At 38.3% G+C, this 22,057-nt stretch overlaps 2 protein-coding genes and 1 long non-coding RNA gene across 3 annotated transcripts; all 3 read left to right on the top strand.

The window, feature by feature from the left end:
* The first annotated feature begins 1,190 nt into the window (after positions 1 to 1,190).
* LOC143736246 (uncharacterized) lies at positions 1,191 to 3,261 on the top strand. The gene is made up of 5 exons (XM_077226968.1): positions 1,191 to 1,352; positions 1,471 to 1,797; positions 1,896 to 2,018; positions 2,098 to 2,225; positions 2,735 to 3,261. Exons 1-5 carry the CDS (start codon positions 1,328 to 1,330, stop codon positions 2,843 to 2,845), a joined length of 714 nt encoding a protein of 237 aa, XP_077083083.1. The 5' UTR covers positions 1,191 to 1,327; the 3' UTR covers positions 2,846 to 3,261.
* Positions 3,262 to 6,891: 3,630 nt separating this feature from the next.
* LOC143735637 (uncharacterized) lies at positions 6,892 to 8,870 on the top strand. Its single transcript, XR_013203268.1, has 4 exons — positions 6,892 to 7,058; positions 7,336 to 7,433; positions 8,455 to 8,602; positions 8,718 to 8,870. It is a non-coding gene; the product is annotated as an uncharacterized LOC143735637 (long non-coding RNA).
* A 3,293-nt stretch (positions 8,871 to 12,163) lies between these two features.
* On the top strand, positions 12,164 to 16,958 carry LOC143736256 (U6 snRNA-associated Sm-like protein LSm3). Its single transcript, XM_077226978.1, has 4 exons — positions 12,164 to 12,317; positions 12,526 to 12,636; positions 13,001 to 13,096; positions 15,223 to 16,958. Exons 1-4 carry the CDS (start codon positions 12,297 to 12,299, stop codon positions 15,301 to 15,303), a joined length of 309 nt encoding a protein of 102 aa, XP_077083093.1. The 5' UTR covers positions 12,164 to 12,296; the 3' UTR covers positions 15,304 to 16,958.
* The last annotated feature ends 5,099 nt before the right edge of the window (positions 16,959 to 22,057 follow it).

The following is a 22,057-nucleotide window of genomic DNA, read 5'->3' as shown; positions in this document are numbered from 1 at the left end:
ATCTAACTCCAGGGCTATGCCCGTTGAGGTTCTTTTCTCTCTTATGCTGGTTAGTCTGACCGGGTTCACAAGAATCAATGTGTTCATCACTAACTGTGCAAACCCTCATCTCCTCTATGACAGGGGTGCTGATATCCTGCGAACTGTGGTTTGCTTCCTGTCGCTGGATTTCATTCGACTGACTTGACTGACTCCGTAAGAAGTACTGATCAATGCGAGGCCCTTGTCCCTTCTCCCTCAAGCATTTCATTTTCCCTTGATGAATCTTCAAACCCCTGACCGTTGTCGCCTTGCTCCAGCCACAGACATAGTCATAGCCATAGTCTTTTTGGTTACAGGTTAAGGAACCACTGACATTATTGGACATTGACTGAGTTGTTCTAGACATCCTGGCGCCCAGAAACCCAAATCTGCGACCTGGAAGGTCACGACATGCCTAACTTCAGCTGCATAATCGATGGAGATATGCTTCAGTCTATCTGTATATGTGTGGAAAATTACTATGTTTAGTCAATCAGAATAATTCAACCTGAAGTCATGATGTATCTTAGACCTTGGTGTAGGGTATAATTGCTGTGATCTTTGTAACTGTAAGCGGTGCCTATGAACTCCTGTGTGAGTCTTGAGGCTGACTTCTGCTGATGAACCTGCAAACTATCTTCAGTAAATCTTTTCTTTAATTTATTTTACTTCTGACTCCGGGTCTTCATTCATCAAATCTGGCTCTGGGTCTTTGACTCTAAAAACCTCTTACATGATCTTATGAAACCCATGAACTATATACAAAGAAAAAAATTACCTACACATTCACCTCCAATGAGAATAAGCAAGGTTTGTGTTAACCACAAAGAGCTAGTGGTGTATCCGCAGAGAGCAATAAACCACCTACATTCAAGAAACACGTAGAAACCAAACAATACATTATTTTTTCCTTTATTCAGCTTTTGTCATGTTAACAATTTTGCATTTTTGTGGATCTATGCATTCCAAAGTTTGATTTTATGTACTTATGTATACAATAAAATGTCTGTGTTGGGTTGCCATTTTAGATGTCCAATCTCCGTTCTGAAGTAAAAACCTGTTGAGAATGATTGATATAACTAACGTACAACAATAAAATAGTTAATTGCACACTGAAAGCTAATTTGATTGCAAATTGATTGTGTATAGTTTAGTTAATGCACCATGAAATAATCTACAAAATGTGGTCAGTGCAAACATGACTTCTACTTCCTCTTTATGTGGCTGAAATTCCCCCATCGAAAGCTCTGCGGTAAAGTTTCATCTCAAACACAGCATAAATCGAGACTGCAAGCGTTTTAACATCATGAAGATCATGCAGCTTCATCTCTGTGAGTTTAATTTACTCATATTTTGTAGACTATCTGCTGTGTATCAACTAATGCCATGATTTACATGTTTTAATAAAAACAATTATGTTAAATGTGTATGTGTGATTTTATTTCACAGATCTGCTCATATGGTGTGAAGCTGCGGAGACTTTAACAGATCAACTAACAGATTTGGGTCAAAATGTGACTATAAACTGTGATTTTGATGTAAAGGAGGTTTATTGGTTTTTACTGAAACTTCCAGATTCTCCGGTTCTGATATTACTCTCTTCCACAACTTCAGCTACTTTTCACTACAGTAAAGCTTTTAGGCAGAAATATTCAGTGCAAAGTAATCATCGCCTGTTCATAAATAATATCACTATTGATGATTTAGGAGATTATTACTGTGTGACCAAAGACGTTCCTCCAATATACAGCAACGGCACCAGACTACACATCATTGGTGAGTGAACATACGGTGATCATCAAGCTAAACACTTAATCACTGTTAGACAAATAAATATTCAATATTAATAAAAAAACCCTTCAATGATTACACAGTACCGACTCCAGAGATCCAGAATCATACAGCGGTGAAGAACATTGAGAAGAATCAGACACATTGGCAGATTATTATCTTCATATCTGCTCTGTTGAATGCTGTTCTGATCATAGTGATCATAGGTGAGCTCTTTGATAGGATTGTGATGTTCTTTCTGTAAAGATGGGAAGACTTAATGTTTAATCTGAAAATCACTTTAAGGACTAGTAAAGGTATTTGTTCTTGGAAGCAAGAGAACCAAAGACAACCTGAAACCATCTCAAGATATAAACCTACAACAACCTCAAGTTATGGATCCTGATCAACCACAAGACTCAAGTCAAGTGCAGGTAAAACAACTATGATTAATGCAATCAAAATGAATTAAGATACTAATATGCACCTTTTAAAAGTATAGTTCATTCCAAACCTGTATTTATTTATTCATTCTGTAAAACACTAAAGAAGACATTTTTGGAGAAGAACTGTTTTTGTATACAATGAATGTCAATGAAGTACCAGTTGAACAATCTTAAATGGTTTCAAAATGGGGTTTTCACAGTGATGCCATATAAGAACCATTTTGGATTCCCAAAATAACCTTTCAGTGTACAGTTCTTAAAATAATCATGTTATTGTAGTGTATTGAAGAACATTAGAATAATCTAAAGAATCTTTTCCCATTTTTAAGAACCTTTTATGGAATGGAAATTAAAGATTCTTTTTAGAACCGTCAATGAGAATCTTTATCAGTTAAAGCTACTATTCTTTCTGGCAGTTCAGACTTGTTTGTATTACGTGTTAAAGAAAACTGTAACACATCTGAATTGAGATTAAATTTATTGTTTTGTTTTTTCAGTATACTACAGGAGTTTTTTCCACACCATGTAAAAGGTTCCAGCCCAGAAAACTTGACAGCACATATGCGCTTCTAGAGCTGCCAGAATCAAGAACACATCATCAAATCTGACACCATTTAGTTTCCTTTCCTCACTCGCTATTTTTGACCCCGAAGTGTTGTGCAAGGGACATTTAGAATAAGCATATTAAAGTGAATTGTAAGTAATGGTTAATACTTGCTCATATTAGATGTAATATAGTTAACAATATCTGTTATTAGTAATTACTTGTCATTTTGTCATTGAGTTTGCGTAATGGACAATTACATTGCCAGAAATACTGTCCAATGCTGTAATGTTCATGCATTTAGATTTGAACCTCAAAATGCAGTTTGCTTTAGAAATGTTTTGTTTGCTATGCTTATTTGTGATAACTTGCAAACTGTCTTGAGGGATATAGTGTTCAGATAATGTCCGACTGTATTCCGGTTTTTCATGTTTTTCTACTCATCCTCCATACTTGCATAATAAACTCATTTCACTTCAATATGTATTTATTTGGTAAGTAGTCTTATAATGAGTGGAATAATGAGTAGCCAGTTAAGACTACATTATCCATTTCATTATATATATATATATATATATATATATATATATATATATATATATATATATATATATATATATATATATATATATGTGTGTGTGTGTGTGTGTGTGTGTGTGTGTGTGTGTGTGTGTGCAGTGGCGTGCACAAGCGGTGGCCGGGGGGGCTCAAGCCCCTGCCCCTTTTGTCTCAAAATGTATTGTGCCCCTCTCTGATAATTGTAAATAATAATAATAATAATAATTATTATTATTATTATAAATAATATAATAAATAACAATACGCTTATACACTATTGCCACTAACAATAATAATACAAAAAAATATGATATACTTTTTTTTTGGCGGAAGCATTTGGCGGAGGTGAAGTGGTAAGCGGAGTTTCCTTTGCAGCGCCTCGTACGCAGCAGTTCGCCGCGAGCCTTCAAACTACACGAGCTGCAGGTAACGTTAAGCTAAAATGGAAATGTTACATTTATCCAACCATGCTACTGTAAAAGTTGCGGCAGCATGCGAGTTATGCTTAACTAAAATAAAAGTATAATTCGATTCCAGCCGCATTCTGAGTCTAACAATGTCATTCGTTTTTATCCAAGACAAGGTTTATTAGCTTGGGGAAATACTCTAGTGAAAATGAAATCGTAAGTCCATGTCCAACTCTAAATTGTAAGGAATGTAGCCTATATCTTTGATTTCATAGTAACACTTTACAATAAGGTTCATTTGTTTATTATTCATGTATGAACTAACCATGAGCAACACGTTTGTTACTGTATTTGTTAATCTTAGTTAATAATAATGCAGCTGTTAATTGTTTGGTCATGTTATGTCACAGTCAGTGCATTAACTAATGTTAACTCATACAACTTTTGATTTTAATAGTGTTAGTAAATCCTGAAATTAATATTAACTAAGATTAATAAATGCTGTAGAAGTGCAGTTCATTATTAGTTCGTGTTAACAAATTTAACTAACGAAACCTTATTGTAAAGTGGTACTGATTTCATGATAGCTAACAGTACATGCATATAATACATACATACAATTTACAACAACAACAAATCTAAACATGAATTCCTCATATTTACCTTCTTGATTCTCACTGCTTTGTTTAGTAAAGTACATGATGATGCAACAGTTTGTAGAGAATCTTGTTGAGGAAATTCACTTAAATCAATAGTGGTGCAGGGATGTAAACATTTGTTGGCCAAAACCCAGAAACAGGAGAGTTGACATTTTAGCACTTTTGGTTCTACTGTCTTGAAGGCAATGGGTTATTGGTAAATGTTTGAAATTAGGTCTGTGGCGAGCAAAAGCTCAAGATATGAAATACATCAGTAATACTCTCTTGTGATTGTTTTTAAAGCTTTCACTTGTCTTGTAAAAGGCGGTTGCTAACAAGTTGCTAAAAAAGGCTACAGAGGTTGTCGTGGACATTAAATGTCATTAGCCGAACAGGTAAACTCATCTACTCACTAATTGGCCTTCACAACCTAGTTGTGTTTATAATCACGCTCTTGAAAACATTTCTCGCTTTAAATTTCAGGGAAAATGTTTTTAAACAAAGACTGAGGAGCCTTTTACATGACACCGTTTTTAAATGAAACGTTTTGGCCGTTCATTTACATGACAATGGCATTTTGGGGCCCTGAAAATGCAAACTTTTGAAAACGGGTTTCAAAGTGCAAGATTTTGAAAACGGTGATGTTATGCGCACGCCTATTACGTGTTCAGTCTATAGGTGTGTAGTGTTTCTTCACAAAGTGACATCGCCAACATCTTTTCATAGAATGCCAAGGAAATAAAGGATAAAAAGAAAAAAAACAAGGAACTCTTTTTTTTCTTCAGCCCCTGCCCTTGAGGAGGTCTGTGCACACCACTGTGTGTGTGTGTGTGTGTGTGTGTGTGTGTATACACACAACATACACATGCTGTGGTATTTGTTCAATAAAAGCTGTTACAATACAAACTGTATACATGGTTCACTTCTGAAATAAAATGTTGAAATGTCGTTCCAAACTTAAATGAATGATCAAACACATTGACGGTTCTCAAACGTTAGATTTGACAGCTAGGGGAACTTAAAATTCACTCTGTTCATCAGAAACTATACGGTTTCAGAAGAATATAAATATAGCCCACACGTTACATTCACTGGAGGAGAACAGTTTATGGTACTTTATTTGTGATTTTAGAGCTTGACCGTATAATTAAACACATCACTTTTTTACAAAACTGAGCAGATATGCTAAAATCTCATTTTGTTTTCCAGAGCAGAAAGAACGTCATATGTTTGAAACAACATGACAATTTTGATATTGGGTGAACTTTCCATTTAACTTACTTATTTTTGTACTTCAAATACTACTGACTTGTACTAAATCAAAGAGGACCATATGCATTATTTATTTTTAGGAACCTGTGTGTTATGTTACAATCATCTTTGTGTTACAATCATCTTTTTGAATTAATACAAAGCACTGGGTAAACAACCTCAGAACTTTTTTTTAACTGCACTCCTCTGTGGCTTTAGCACCTCTAAAGTAGTTTACCTCATGTGAGGAAGGGCTGCAATGTGTTTAGAAATGCGTTTGTAAAATGTTCCACTGGTCTTACACTTCATAAGAAAAGAACCACAAAGTCTCACCTATTCTTCAAAAGAGGGGGTGTAAAGCTTTTTCTATTTAAATCATTTGTACATCATGTTCTTACACATTTCTTAAAAAAAGAAAAAGAGTAGGCCTATGTGTTAAATTCTTTAAAATGTTTTGTGCATTGAGAGAAAATGGCTTTGCATGTAGGCTAGGCTATATATTCACAATTGTGCTGCTTTCATGTGCTATTGGAATAATCGTTAATACTAGTTTCCTAGTTAAAACAATTTTTAAAATTAAACCAGCTATACATTACATTACATTAACATATTACATATTCATGTGCAACATTTTTCCCATGTTAAGCGTTTTAGAATGTCCCCTCAATTCCTATTGACCAAGCCTATAGTCTAGAAGTAGGCTATACAAGCAGCTAATTTTGTTTAAAATGTAAATCCCTCGATTTCATTCATAAAACATTTGATTGCTTAAAGGGATAGTTCACCCAAAAATGAAAATTACTCACCCTCATGTTGTTCCAACCCCGTAAGACCTTCGTTCATCTTCGGAACACGAATTAAGATATTTTTGATGAAATCTGAGAGCTGGATCACTCCTCCATAGGCTTCTTAAGGGATTGAAACTTGCCAGCCCCGAAAAGTTATTAAAGACATCGTTAAAATAGTCCAAGTGACTACAGTGGCTCAATCTTAAGTTTATCAAACGACGAGAATACTTTTTATGCGTAAAAAAAACAAAAATAACGACTTTATTTCAACTATTAATTTCCTTCTCTGTGGGCCTTGAGTCAGTTCGGAAGTGTAAAAGCGTAGAGCTTCTATTGTTGTACGTCACACGCATCACACACATGACCAGCCTCGACCAATAGTGAGCCTTCCTTTTGACGTAGCTCTACACAACCACACTAAGTTAACTGACTAGAGGCCAAAAGAGAAGGAAATGAATAGTTCACTCTAAAAAACGTTGGGTTATTTTGTGTACCCAATAGCTGGGTTAAAAATATTGGGTCGTTCTGTTGGGTTATTCGGAACATTTATTGGGTTGTTTCTATAACAACGCAGCCCGTTAGGTTGATATTCAAATTTCAACGGTTGACCACCACAGCTGACAGAAGATACACGGGTGAGTTAATATTACACTACACAGTATGCATATTGTAGCCTATGTTATTATTTTTTTCGTTATAACATGACTTAACGTTACATAGTATTATTGCCGTCTTTCGTTCTAAATGTTCAACCAATTATTTTTATGTTTATATCTCCCCTGTATGACTGTTTCTTGTCCGCTATCTGCGACTAACGACACCAATATGGCCATATAGCCAGCCAATTTCTTAGTACTCGGTTGTGATACTCTTCCTAACTTTCTATGTTTTTTCCAATACTTTTTGGGAAAGTTATCAATATTTTCAGATATTAACCGGCGCGCTCGGCTTCAAGACGCAGCGGAAGCCTGGTCCATCCATCCTGTGTCGCAGTCACTTACAGGAAGAAGGTATGCTGTGTTATATAAAGGCCTACATTGTAGCACAAATGTTTACTTGGGCTATCCCAACTACAGTGTGAATTTAAAATACTAAAAAGTGTTAAACTAGGGTGACCATACGTCCTCTTTTACCCGGACATGTCCTTTTTTCGGACCTAAAGAAAATGCGGCCGGACGGGACGCCATTCATTGCGTGCTTTTTTTTCATTGCTTTAGATCCCGCCTTAAAAAAAACGTTTTATCTAGACAACTCTATAAAGATTAAAAGTTATAAAAGATAACTACTCAATAAGATAGTAAGTTATTACAATAGTCAGTTGAGTTACATAACACTTTTCAGATCGCCACATGCCCATTAAATAAAATGACGGTTGGTTGAGATTTTATTCCTTCATAATAAACTTTAACTTATTACTTTTTAAATGACACATAGCAGTAAAAGGACATATTAAATGGAGGTCATTTACCACAATACATGGCAATTGCAGAAGCTCTATATTATAATATAATATAAATAATAAAAAATATAATAATATATATTTATATTTATAAACAGATGTCCATACTTTCATTGTTACTGCACCTTATTACATGGCTTGGTTGAATTCTAATGTAGAATGTGGTGTGTTATTTCTTGATAACAGACCGCTGCTAAGTATAACACACCGTTGCCATGAAAAACAGAGGGTTGCCATGGACGCAGGATTCTAACCGTAGATACGGAACAGACTATTTTCTTTATCGTAAGCAATACAATCGTTTTTAAATCAATAAACTCCTTTTTAAATCAATATTTTGTGTCAAATTATTGATTTATTTGGTAGGTAGCCATGTAATAAGTGGGATAATTCGAGGCGGTTGTTATAGCGAATACAACCCCTTCAGGCTGATTCAAGCTCTGCTTCACGTCGGGGTCATAATCAGCCTGTCGGGGTTGTATTCACTATAACAACCGCCTCGCTCTACATTATCCCTTACATATGAGGTGTTGGTGTGATTTTAACTTTTATTTTTCTTTATTAATTTTTAGATTGCTCAGGACTTTGGTATTTTATACCCACATGCCAAAGATAAACTTTTTGAAATTTGGGGACATGCATCTCAGCGAATCCTTTCATATTTCAAGACTGAGAAGAGAGCCTTGGATCTTCTTCCTGTTCAGACTAACATTTCTTCTGGTGAGAAAATCCTGCACAACAGCTCTGTACTTTAATGTCAAGTTATAATATTTTGTCTATAATATAATGCACTTGTTTAAAGATTAATCCATTGTTCTTTCTGTTTTATGTAAAGACACTCTTGGAGATGTTGCTTTAAAAACCCTGCCAGCTATCTTTCCTCCATAGAGTGCCAAAGTTATGACGTCACTTTGTAGGCCAAAACGCGGAAGTGAGTTAGCATTTTAGCACTTCCGGTTCTCTCGCCCTTAAGTCTATGGGTTTTTTGAATGGGTTTTTGCTAAATCTCCTGAAATAAGGTCTGTGGTTAACAAAGCCTCTAAATATTTTCACGTTTTGATCTATGACATAAAACCCAGCAGTTATTGCCTGCTTGTAGTTTTTTAAACTTTATTGTGCCTGCTTTTGGTTTTTTAAACTTTATATAGGCTTCAAAATGTATACATTTTGGATTAACTTGTAAAGATTATCTTGATAGACAAAACTTGTAAGGGTCACAACTCTTTGTTGAACACAGATCTTATTTTTTGCGATTTTCCAAAAGTCTATGGGGAAAATGCATAGCTTTTCGATCGAGGGAACCCATGCGCCGCTAACTTCCGAGTTGTCCTACAAAGTAACGTCATAACTATCGGCACTCTATCAGTCAAAAGTTCAGTATGGCGTACATCAAGGTTCAGTACTAGGACCGCTGCTTTTCACTCTGTACATGCTAGCATTAGTAGATATCATTAGGAAACATGGAATTAGTTTTCACTGTTATGCTGATGATACTCAGCTCTATATTTCCTCACAACCCAACGAAACTTACCAATTCACAAAAATAACAGAATGCATAGCTGATATAAAAAATTGGATGACTAGTAATTTCCTACTACTAAATTCTGAAAAAACACAGATTCTAATTATTGGACAAAAAACTTCCACACGCAATATCCTAGAATACTGTTTAACACTTGATGGCTCTGTTAAGTCTTCGTCGTCAGTTAGGAACCTGGGTGTGCTCTTTGATACCAATCTCTCTTTTGAAAGTCACGTGTCTAGTATCTGTAAAAGCGCATTTTTCCATCTTAAAAATATATCTTAATTACGTCATATGCTTTCATTGACAAATGCGGAACAATTAGTTCATGCGTTTATGACCTCAAGCCTAGATTATTGTAATGCTCTACTGGGTGGTTGCCCTGCACGCTTAATAAACAAACTACAGCTAGTTCAAAACGCAGCCACTAGAGTTCTTACCAGAACCAGGAAGTATAACCATATTAGCCCGGTTCTGTCAACACTGCATTGGCTCCCTATTAAACATCGTATACATTTTAAAATATTGCTGATTACTTACAAAGCACTAAATGGCTTTGCTCCCCTGTATTTGAGCAAGCTCTTAACGCATTATAATCCTTCATGTCTATTGCGATCTCAAAATTCTGGCAAGTTGATAATACCTAGAATATCAAGATCCACTGCTGGCGGTAGATCCTTTTCCTATTTAGCGACCAAAGCTTTGGAACAATCTTCCTAACATGTTCCGGGAAGTAGACACAGTCTGTCAGTTCAAATCTAGACCAAAAACACATCTCTTTGGCTTAGCATACTCATAACACATTATAGATTGCTATAATTCAATGTTAGGCTGCATAGTTTAGATCAGCCGGGACCGGGAACACTACCCATAAATCCTGATGTACTTTGTACATCATAAGAAGAATGGCGTCTACGCTAATATTAGTCTCTCTGTTTATCCCGAGGTCTACCGCAAACTGCCAGATCCAGGCCATATCCTGATCTGAGGAAGGACCATCACATGGACACGATGACAACGCATCCCTGAAGTGCCAGCCCCATCAACACTGTGAAGGCCTCATGGACACCTCAACAAACTCATCTCCATAATAGCGTGATGACTCCGACCACTAATCAGATGAACTGGATAAATATTGTGAAAGTTCTGATCCAATCTGACTTCTGACCTATTATGCCGCCTAAATCATAATCATACACTGTTTGTTTGTTGGTCAAAGGAGGACTGGCCCCCCGACTGAGCCTGGGTTCTCCCAAGGTTTTTTTTCTCAACTCGGTCACCTGATGGAGTTTTGGTTCCTTGCCACTGTCGCCTTTTTTCGCCTTTATTCGCCATTGGCTTTTGTCTTGCTTAGTTGGGGACATTTAACATTTAATTTTGAATTTAACAATACTATTACAACTTTACTTTCCTTTTATCTCTGTAAAGCTGCTTTGAAACAATTTGTATTGTAAAAAGCGCTATATAAATAAAGGTGACTTGACTTGACTACAACCGTTTATTTGTGTTTTTGTGTTCCATGTTTCTTAGAACTTAAAACATAACTCTAAATTAATTTTAACATTAATATTCTGTGCCTGGAGGTGTTCCCTCAACACGTCGCCTTATGAGGCAGTTTATAATTGCATTACTTTTTTTTATTTTATTTATTGAAACAATTTCTTACCTTTAGGTAAGTACATCAAAACAATTGCAACAATAACTTTTGAATGCAATGTCTAATTGAAAGTAAATAAAGCATTGTTAATATACTTAAGTTGTGAGTTATTTATTTACATGGCAATAATAGTAATTATAATTAATATTAATAATAGGTTGATTAAAGCATTTTGGCCAAATAACCCAACAGATTCGTTTTTTGTAACCCAATTTATTGGTTAAAACTAGTTACCTAATTTATTGGGTTAAAATAACCCAACAATAGGTCGGTGCTATATCAACCCACCATTGGGTAAGCTGTTGGGTCGTTTTTAACCCAACTTTTTAAAGTGAGTTGAAATAAAGTCTTTATTTTTTGTTTGTTTTTGTGCACAAAAAGTATTCTCATCGCTTGATAAACTTAAGATTGAGCCACTGTAGTCACTTGGACTATTTTAACAATGTCTTTAATGACTTTTCGGGGTTGGCAAGTTTCAATCCCTGCAGAAGCCTATGGAGGTGTGATCCAGCTCTCAGATTTCATCAAAAATATCTTAATTCGTGTTCCGAAGATGAACAAAGGTCTTACGGGGTAGGAACAACATGAGGGTGAGTAAATACTGACAGAATTTTCATTTTTGGGTGAACTATCCCTTTAATAAGTAATTAGCTACAAGCCTCAAGAATATATACCACCAATGAAGGTTGAAACATCTGACTCCTGCATGTGAAAGAACAAGAGCACAATATCTTTCGTGAGAATGGCATAAACTAAACCATGTAGTGCATGGGTAGAAGATCCACTTAATATTAATATTTTCTGAATAATCCATCTTTTTAAACTTTTCTCTGTGAAATTATCAGGGTGTATGTAACGTCAAACGGCGTTACTATATGTTACCTGATACTTTTCTCTACGCTAGCCAGAATTGACCAATCACAGACGTTTGAGGTTACTGGACACGTGTTTTTTAAAAAGTGTCTTTAGAGTGATTGGTTGAGCAAATGTTAATTTATATGTCAGCTACCAGTAGTTAGAACGAATACATTTAAAAGGTTATAGTAGGTTTTGTACACACTTCTCACATAAGACCCAAACTGTTGTAAGATTTGAATGCGACTCAAAGGCGGATCCGGGTGTCTGGGCCTCAACGCGCCCTCTGGAGGAACCCTTGGGTTTTACATGAAACACATACATTTGCCGCCCAATGATTTTGGGAGACAAACGAAAAGCAGTTTGGGTAACTTTGAAAGATGGCGGACGAAGCTGAGCAGGTATGATATTTTGTTGCATTTACAATAATGTTTTTAATTGTTCTATAATAGCGGAGCTGAAACATATCTGGTGTTTTCATTCACTCTCTCTGAACACACGAGCACGTCGAGGGCGGCAGTTTATATTCTGCAGGTCTCAGACGGCTGCTCATATGGTCATCCATTACAATAATAAAGCCTATATATGTTACTGAAACTTAATTTGCAGCAACAAACCACCAACACTGTTGAAGAGCCTCTGGATCTGATTCGGTTGAGTCTGGATGAGAGAATCTATGTGAAGATGAGGAACGACAGAGAGTTGCGCGGCAGACTGCACGTGAGAATACACACACACACACACACACACACACACACACACACACACACACACACACACACACACACACACACACACAGCATTCATTCAGCCTTTTGTACTTCCCGTTTTAACGTTCCAGTGGCGTTATTAAACAACACTGGCTCAAAGTTCATGCTCGACAGTATATACAACAAACTACATAGGCTATTATATATTTATGATATGATATCGTATTTTATAATGCAAAATGTATGAATGTATACACCATGCTGTACAAAAATGATTTGAAACATCAATGCCAATGTTTTGCATCACCAAAATTAGAAATTGTTTAATTGTGCATGATTATGTGTTATCAAACATATATAATATTTCACATTAGGCCTATGACCAGCACTTAAACATGATCCTCGGCGATGTTGAAGAGACCGTGACGACTGTGGAGATCGATGAGGAGACGTATGAGGAGATTTATAAGGTAACTGCTGCTCCTTTCCTCTGTTTATGTTCTATTTATTTATACAAATTGAATGTCAGTGAAGAATCCTAAAGGCTTTTACTTCAGTCCGTTGCATCAGAATGCATAAGTAAATTATAATAAACCTTATATTGGTGATAAACAGAAAGTACAGCAAATATCAATCAATGTAACAGCAGCAACTAGGAAAATGAGTAAGATATTAACGCCAATCTTGATGTAGGATTGGGACACTCCTAATCTTTAATATTGAAAATTATGTACAAATAAAATCCTCTCTTCATCACACCGGCTGCGTATGAAAGCTTAACAATGCTGCCTTCAGAGGAAGCATTCAAAGGTAGGAAGACATCAAGGCACATCCGAATCCAATGTTAGTTTCCCTCCCTGTCTCCTGAGATCCCTTCATCTGATCGGTTTCTGAAGGCAGCATAGATGTATCCTTCATTGCCTCTGATATCCCACTATCCTGTGCTTTCCATTCTGTGACAGTTGAGCTAAAAATATAAATATGGCGTCTGAAAGTTGTGGCTGGTCGTCAGTTTGTGTGTAAATGTAAATTTTTGATCAACGGTTTTCACTTCTGATGTAATTTCTAGCAAAAAAATGACCATCCATCCATCTTCATCTGCTTATCCGGGGTCAGGTCGCGGGGACAGTAGCTCCAGCAGGGGACCCCAAACTTCTCTTTCCCGAGCCACTTTAACCAGCTCTGACTGCAGGATCCTGAGGTGTTCCCAGGCCAGTGTGAAGATATAATCTCTCCACCTAGTCCTGGGTCTTCCCCGAGGTCTCCTCCCAGCTGGACGTGCCTGGAACACCTCCCTAGGGAGGCGTCCAGGAGGCATCCTTACCAGATGACCAAACCACCTCAACTAGCTCCTTTCGACGCAAAGGAGCAGCGGCTCTACTCTGAGCTCCTCGCGGATGGCTGAGCTAATGACCCCATCTCTAAGGGAGACACCAGCCATCCGCCTGAGGAAACCCATTTCAGCCACTTGTACCCGCGATCTCGTTCTTTCGGTCATGAGCCATTCATGACCATGACCATTGGTGAGGGTAGGATCAAAAATTGACCGGTATATCTTTTTGTCACAATGGTGCGGTAAAGCGAGTGCAATACCGCCCCCGCTCCGGCCAATCTCCTGCTCCAGTCTCCCCTCACTCGTGAACAAGACCCTGAGGTACTTGAACTCCTTCACTTGGGGTAAGGACTCATTCCCTACCTGGATTTGGCTCTCTACCGGTTTCTTGCTGAGAACCATGGCCTCAGATTGATTTAGAGGTGCTAATCCTCATCCCAACCGCTTCACACTCTGCTGCGAACCGATCCAGTGAGAGCTGAAGGTCACGGATCGATGATGCCATCAGGACCACATCATCCGCAAAAAGCAGTGACAAGACCCCAAGCCCACCGAACCGCAACCCCTCCCCACCACAACTACGCCTCGATATCCTGTCCATGAATATCACAAACAGGATTGGTGACAAAGCGCAGCCCTGGCGAAGGCCAACCCTCACCTGGAAAGAGTCAGACTTACTGCCGAGTACTCGGACACAGCTCTCACTTAGGATGTACAGGGATTGGATAGTCCAGAGAAGAGACCCCCTCACCCCATACTCCCACAGAACCTCCCACAGAATCTCCCGGGGGACCCGGTCATACGCCTTCTCCAGATCTACAAAACACATGTAGACTGGATGGGCATACTCCCAAGCCCACTCCAGGATCCTTGTGAGAGTAAAGAGCTGGTCCGTTGTTCCATGGCCAGGACGAAAACCGCAATGTTCCTCTTCAATCCGAGGTTCGACTATAGCAAAAAATTACTTTTGTAGTAATTAAATATTCACTTAGCTTTCACCAAAGCTCACTCTATTTTGCTGTAGAACATTAATAAACTGTTACGCTGCCTTAGAAGTTTGTCTGAAATCAGTCCCGTGAGGTTTCGAACCTTCATGTCCAAACGCTGCCAGTCATAGCCAGACAAGGCAGCGAAGCAATTCGTTTTCGGATGCAGCCCTTATCCCCCTCCCCCCAAATAATGACACCTAATTTTATTTTATTTAACTGAAGCCATCTATCATTGTGTTGACATGCATAACCCGTTTTTTTTTTTTTTTTGCAGTCAACGAAGCGGAACATCCCCATGCTGTTTGTGCGAGGCGATGGAGTGGTGTTAGTGGCGCCGCCGCTGAGGGTCGGATAAATAACTTCCCTACATAATTAAGTTTTGGACTCTAAATTCTTTGAGTGGGTGGACTTTTAAGTGGATGACGTTTTCGTTTGGAACCGCAGAGTTGTAAATCTGTTTATTTTTCAAGTCGACCTTTCGTTTTATGTTTGGAAAACCCGTATTGGCAATTCAATTGCGCCATATATGTTTTTTGACTGTCATTAAAGTTTTTGGAAATTCGATTTTTTTCAAATGACTGCTGTGTTCACTAATGTAATAAAGTTCATGTTATGATTTGTCATGCAGAAAACTTTCTGCCAGACATCTGCTGTGTTGGCCTAATATTATGCACAATAAGCACATCATTTATAAATCATTGGTCATAAGGTTGAGGAGCCCTGTTATGAGAACAAAAACGTATTTATTTGTGTTTATATTTATTATAGTTAATGTAGAATTTGCAGAGCCCCTAACAAGGCATGGTGTTGTGAAAGAAAAATATGAGATGGAGGGAAAAATGCAATACTTCTCTCACGGAAGTATTGCAATTCCACGAGTAACTTGCTCACAAAACATTCGCGTTCTCTCGCAAAACTACTGCATTCCCCTGAAAAGCTGCGTTTGCTTGCAGAAATTATGAAATGTGCACATGCGCAGTTCTCATTGTACCCCCAATTACTGTAAATGCTCCAAGTGACCGTTACAGTTTGTATTTCCACAGCATGAAGGTAAGATCTTACGGATTTATGAATCAACCGCTTGTTTTGAAATCCTCCCGGTCTACTGACATTTGTTATGGCATCCGTTTCTAACATTACAATGCTCATGATAACTTCTACTATTTATTTTTTATAACCATCACCATGTCTTTCAGGGGCTCTTGTAAGGAACGATCAACCATGGTAATCGGTCAGATGATCATGATGCACCATGCAGGCTAAATACCAAACGCATGCATTTCTGTGTACTACTTGGTATTGTTTGTGACTAGTATAATTTGATGGTGTAAATAGTATAGTGTAGGTGAGTTTATCTGTAAACCGTAATAAGTTTTGTCACGATCTAGGGCTGGGTCGTGGGTTGGGGTGAGACATGGGGATTGACAAAAAAGGGTGGTTATCGTCTCTAATCAAATTTGCTTAATAGCTCTATAATTAATATTTGTAGTTGTTAATCACACAATATGAGTAGATCTATGTGATATCAAACACTTAAACTCCAAACTGAAGCTGCATTTCCTTGTTCTCTTGATTTAAACATAATTATTAGTTATCAGGGTCATTGGGAATTTCGATTTTTCTGTCCCTAGCCTTTACAGAAATATTACACTTGAAAAACACTTTAGGGTTACAGTTTCTTTACATTTTATAACGAAACACTGTTATTTGAACAATTACACCTTCTTGAGCCATCAATGTGGCAATATTTGTTTTTTAATGAATTATATAGAATTCCAAGCATCACAGAACTGCTCATCCTCAGTCATAATGCTTTATTTTGAGGTCAAAAACAGGTTTTTCTACCATTTAAAATACAACAATGTATACATAACTGTCAAATATTTTTTTTATGCCGAATAAATATGATAAAATATATCATGGAAGTAGTGGTCCCTTGGAGTTGTGTCACTGGTATTACCATTTAACAAGTATCTCATGTTTAAAATAAAAATCACACTGGTGATGACATCACTTGACTTCCTACTTCCTGAATATCTATGAAGAAAGACCCATGATCAGTCCACTGCCTATTTTCAGTTATCGGTAATCTTTTCATTTATCTCATGATTTCATATGAAGCTTTGCTGGTATGACCTACTTTATTGTTAGGGAATTGTAGAAAAAATACAATACAAACGGATTAAACTACTTAATTTAATAACTATTAAAGAACAAACTGCTAGTAAAGAAGGGTGAGGGGGCACTGTTATTGTTGCATTTCATTATATAAATAGTATTATAATATTACATATATTTTATTTTACTTCGAATTTAACTGCTTTTATTGTTTATACTCGGGTGTGACCAGCAGAGGGAGCCAATGTTACATTCAACACACACATGTGTTGTTCCAGCAGGAGGCGCTGTTGTTCTCCTCCACAGCCTCATGCCTGTTATCATAGACGTGATTAATCACGTGTGATTATGTCGAGAGTAGGCCTACTCTGAACCTGCCCAACAATTACCATCAAATTCACATTCAAATAGATGTTAAACTGTCTCTTGGGTCAAAACTAACAACTCTATTCTTCCGTTACTTATAAATAGATCAGTTGTTTGGAAAAGAACAGCAAAATAACCCCATGAAATGGGTCTTTCCCATTAGCGTGACAGTGACGCAGAGTTCCCAAAGAAGATGGCCTAACTTTTCCCACAGCCTAAAATAGCCCCCTGGATCGGGGTGATAACCAAATATAGCTAGTTTTGGGACCGGACCAGACACTGTTCTGAGCAACTGACAAATGCACAAAACCTGGCTGTGACTCAAAATATAGTTATTGTAACATTACACTGGTGGTCAAATGCAAAAATTAACGGGTTAGTGATTTAATAAGATGACGAAAAGGTGAAATATTAGCCCTTTAATTATCAATACAATGTTAATTGAATTTTTTTTAAATATATATTATCAGACAAAAATATGACGCCAAACCAACAATCTTATTTGAGATTCCTGTAGAGGAACACTGTGTTGCTCCAACAAATACTAGCTCAAATATTTGGATAGAAATATAACCATTGCCTCAAGATGGTTTAAATATTTTTTCTAACTTCTACCAAATGCTCTTAAATTTATTGTGCTTGGATATACTTGAAACACAGGATAATTCACCATTTGTGGTGAATATTTTAGAGCTATACTGTAATACTGCCAGTAACTCACTTTATCCTGTAACTAAACTCAGATTCCCGTGAGAAAGAAAGGCTGGCAGTCTGCATCAATGTTTTCTGCATCTTTTCTTGTGTGTTGTTTCATATTGCAAGCGTGTTTCCACCGATTACATAAGAGAAACACTGGAGCATCTCCATGTGATCGTTTCCCCCTTGTTCAGTTTGCTGAACCTGAAACAATCCAACAAGAATGGCCTCCAGGTGAATGCTCATACATGACTAAATGCATCCCATATAAAAATGACGGAGGCTGCGTGTATATTACTGAACATGTACTCTTTATATAATATATTATTGATATACAGTCGTGCTCAAAAGTTGCAGAATCTGCTAAATGTTAATTCTTTTTGCAATATAAGAGGATGCGAGTCATTTTTTATTTAGTACTGTCCTGAATAAGATATTTTACATAAAATATGTTTATATAAAAAAATAGCTTAATTTATAAAAATGACCCCGTTCAAAAGTTTACACACCCTTGATACTTAATACTGTGTTGTTACTTGGATGATCTACGACTTTTTCTTTTTTTTGTGATGGTTTAGTCCCTTGATTGTCCTGATCAGTGAAACTGCACAATCTTCTTCGGAAAAATCATACAAGGTCCCGTAAATTCTTCAGTTTTCCAGCATCTTTTGCATATTTGAACCTCTTCCAGCAATGACTGCATGATTATGAGATCCACCCTTTCACACTGAGGACAATTGAGTGACTCAAAGACAAATATTAAAAAAGGTTAAAACATTCACTGATACACTAGAAGGAAACACGATGCACTAAGAGCCAGGGGGTGAAAACTTTTGAAAAGGATGCAGATGTCCGAATTGTTTAAATATATATATATATATATATATATATATATATATATATATATATATATATATATATATATATATATATATATATATGTACTTCCCTTCCACAGCAACAGAAGATACTTACATGTTTACCGGAACACAAATTAAGTACAATTAACCTTTAAAGTTTTCACCCCCCCACAAAAAAAAAATCTTCAAAATATCTTCTTTTGTGTTCGAGGCAAAGCAACCAATCATATGTTCAGCTCTTTTTGATATAGTAATATGGTGTAAAACCTTCTAAAATTAGTAATATTGATTTCAGCTTTTGTTTAAGATTATTTTAAGCTGATTAAACAGTTAAACCTACTTTTACCCCATAATCTATAAGGGCACAGCCTGATGATTTCCATTACACGAGAGTAGATGTTAAAACTTCATGCTGATTTGTACCCGGCTTTCGCCAAGATAATCACCAACTAAGACGTAGCTTTACAGTAACCTATGCTTCTCCATCCATTTACGCTTCTTTCCATCTGGTGACGTGAATCTTCTGTCTGGTGTTAATACAGTGTATTGCGCGTCAGCACACACAACGGCTGCAACCACAGTGCGGTCCCCCATAACAACCCTCTGGATTGAGCGGAGTAGGGAACATCTCTAGGGTCTTCAAGTGGGCACCTTCCGTCCTCAGTGTTTCGTCGACTAGCCCACGACACCTCAAGAGGGCTCGACAGTGACTCTGGCGTCCCAGAGTCACCCCCCTCCGTCCCCCACTCAACTCAGCCCAGCTTACTGACCTCTACTTCCCTCTTGCTGCTGAGACCTAACCACAATCTCACAATCTCTCCGCAACCCAACCATACGCGCCAACCCGTTTGACTAAGGCTGTCGAGCCCCACTGGTGCGTTGATATGCAGTTTCAGTGGCAACGGTTCCGTATGGCATACCACCTACCGCAAAACACAATATCTGCCCAACCACCCGTCATTCACGCAATATACACAGGAACGTAATGACTGTAAATACTATCTATACAAATAAACCAACAGTTGCTGCTGAGACCTAACCACAATCTCACCGCAACCCAACCATACGCGCCAACCCGTTTGACTAAGGCTGTCGAGCCCCACTGGTGCGTTAATATGCAGTTTCAGTGGCAACGGTTCCGTATGGCATACCACCTACCGCAAAACACAATATCTGCCCAACCACCCGTCATTCACGCAATATACACAGGAACGTAATGACTGTAAATACTATACAACCTATACAAATAAACCAACAGACCTTTCAAGTTTTCAAGAATTCTACGAAACCGTAGCATGGCGGCCTGTACACAGCCAGCTAGAATCTTTCCGTCTCAACCACAGCCAGTTGCTGCTCCTTTCTGCTGCTTCAGATAAGTTCTTTACTGTACGACGCAACTCTTGGCCACTGAATCCGACGTCTCTGAGGAACCGGGTTGTAGAGTGTGCCACAAAACCACGACAACCCACTTCCACTGGATAAACCTGGACTCTCCATCCTCGCTGTTCTGCTTCAGTTGCTAGATGAGCATACCGCAGTTTCTTCCTCTCATATGCCTCATCTACCGCATCCTCCCATGGCACTGTTAACTCTATCAGTTGAACAATGCGTGCTGATCCAGACCACAAAACAATATCTGGTCGTAGGTTAGTGGTGGCAATCTCAGGTGGAAAAATAAGCCGTTGATCAAGATCAGCCAGCATCTTCCAGTCCCTAGCAGCTTCCAGTTGTCCTGGGCGAGAATTGGTGTTAGCACCTTTTCTTGGTGGTTGCTCGCCTGGGCGGAGGAATATTGTCTTCTGCGTGTAATGTTTTGCTAGAACAGGCGGCAATTTATTGGTCATACTACGCTTGCCTTCCAATGCTAAAGCCAAACATCGCAATACTTGGTCATGGCGCCAAGTAAACCGAGCCTGGCTAAGAGCCACCTTACATCCTGTCAAAATGTGCCTTAATGTGGCAGGTGATGAACACAAAGGACAAGATGGATCCTCTCCTACCCAGAGGTTTAGGTTCTGCGGTGATGGGAGAACATCATATGTTGACCTAATAAGGAAACTGATCCTACTCTCTTCCATTGACCAAAGGTCTTGCCAGCCCATTTTGCGTTGTTCCACACTCTCCCATCTCATCCACTCTCCCTGCTTGGCCTGGGAAATGGCCTTTATACATCTCATCCTCTCCTCCTGCTTTCGCACCTCGTTGACTACCAGCTTCCTGCTTTGGGCTGGGCCTGCCTTGTGCCATTTAGGAGGAGCTAAACTGAGCCCAAAACCCCCTCTTCCATGCTGTACCTGTCCCACGATATCCCCAATTTGAAGGTCAGCCTTTGCCTCTACTACAGATTTCTTTGCTGACCACTTTCTACCAGTTTTTACCACAGGGGCTGTCTCCCTTACACATTTGTCACGTGACTCTGCTAAAGTCATTTCCAGTCTGACCTTGGCACACTTAAACTCCTCGGTTAAAGCAGAGACTGGCAGCTGCAATACTCCTTTACTATAAAGTCCCACTCTGCTGAGGCAGCGTGGAACTCCCAACCATTTCCTGATGTATGAACTTATTAACGCTTCCAGCTTATCCACTGTTGTCAAAGAAACCTCATACACAGTCAGTGGCCACAGCAACCTTGGCAGTAGACCAAACTGAAAGCACCAGAGTTTCAGTTTGCCTGGTAGAGCACAGCTGTTTATGCTCTTCAACCCTTCCACTGCTTGTCGTCTAACTTCTCCCACTCGAACTGTGTCCTTTAGATCCCCATCGTACCATCTCCCTAGACTCTTCACTGGCTTCTGAGAAACTGTTGGTATTGCCTCACCATTAATGAAGAATGTTTTATCTACTACCTTGCCTTTAATTATGGAGATGCTCCTTGATTTAGAGGGCTTAAATTGCATTCGTGCCCATTCAATATTATCTGTTAACTTACCCAATAACCGATTAGTGCAGGCTACCGTTGTAGTCATGGTTGTCATGTCATCCATGTATGCTCTGATTGGTGGTAGTCGCATCCCAGAAGCCAAGCGCTCTCCTCCTACTACCCATTTTGATGCCCTAATGATTACTTCC

This window comes from Siphateles boraxobius, unplaced genomic scaffold (genome assembly GCF_051911475.1).
Source record: "Siphateles boraxobius isolate OS27281-9 unplaced genomic scaffold, OSU_SipBor_1 13, whole genome shotgun sequence".
NCBI classification, from domain to species: Eukaryota; Metazoa; Chordata; class Actinopteri; order Cypriniformes; family Leuciscidae; genus Siphateles; species Siphateles boraxobius.
The sequence above is the reverse complement of the archived record's forward strand: the minus strand, read 5'-3'. Positions and strand labels throughout refer to the sequence as shown.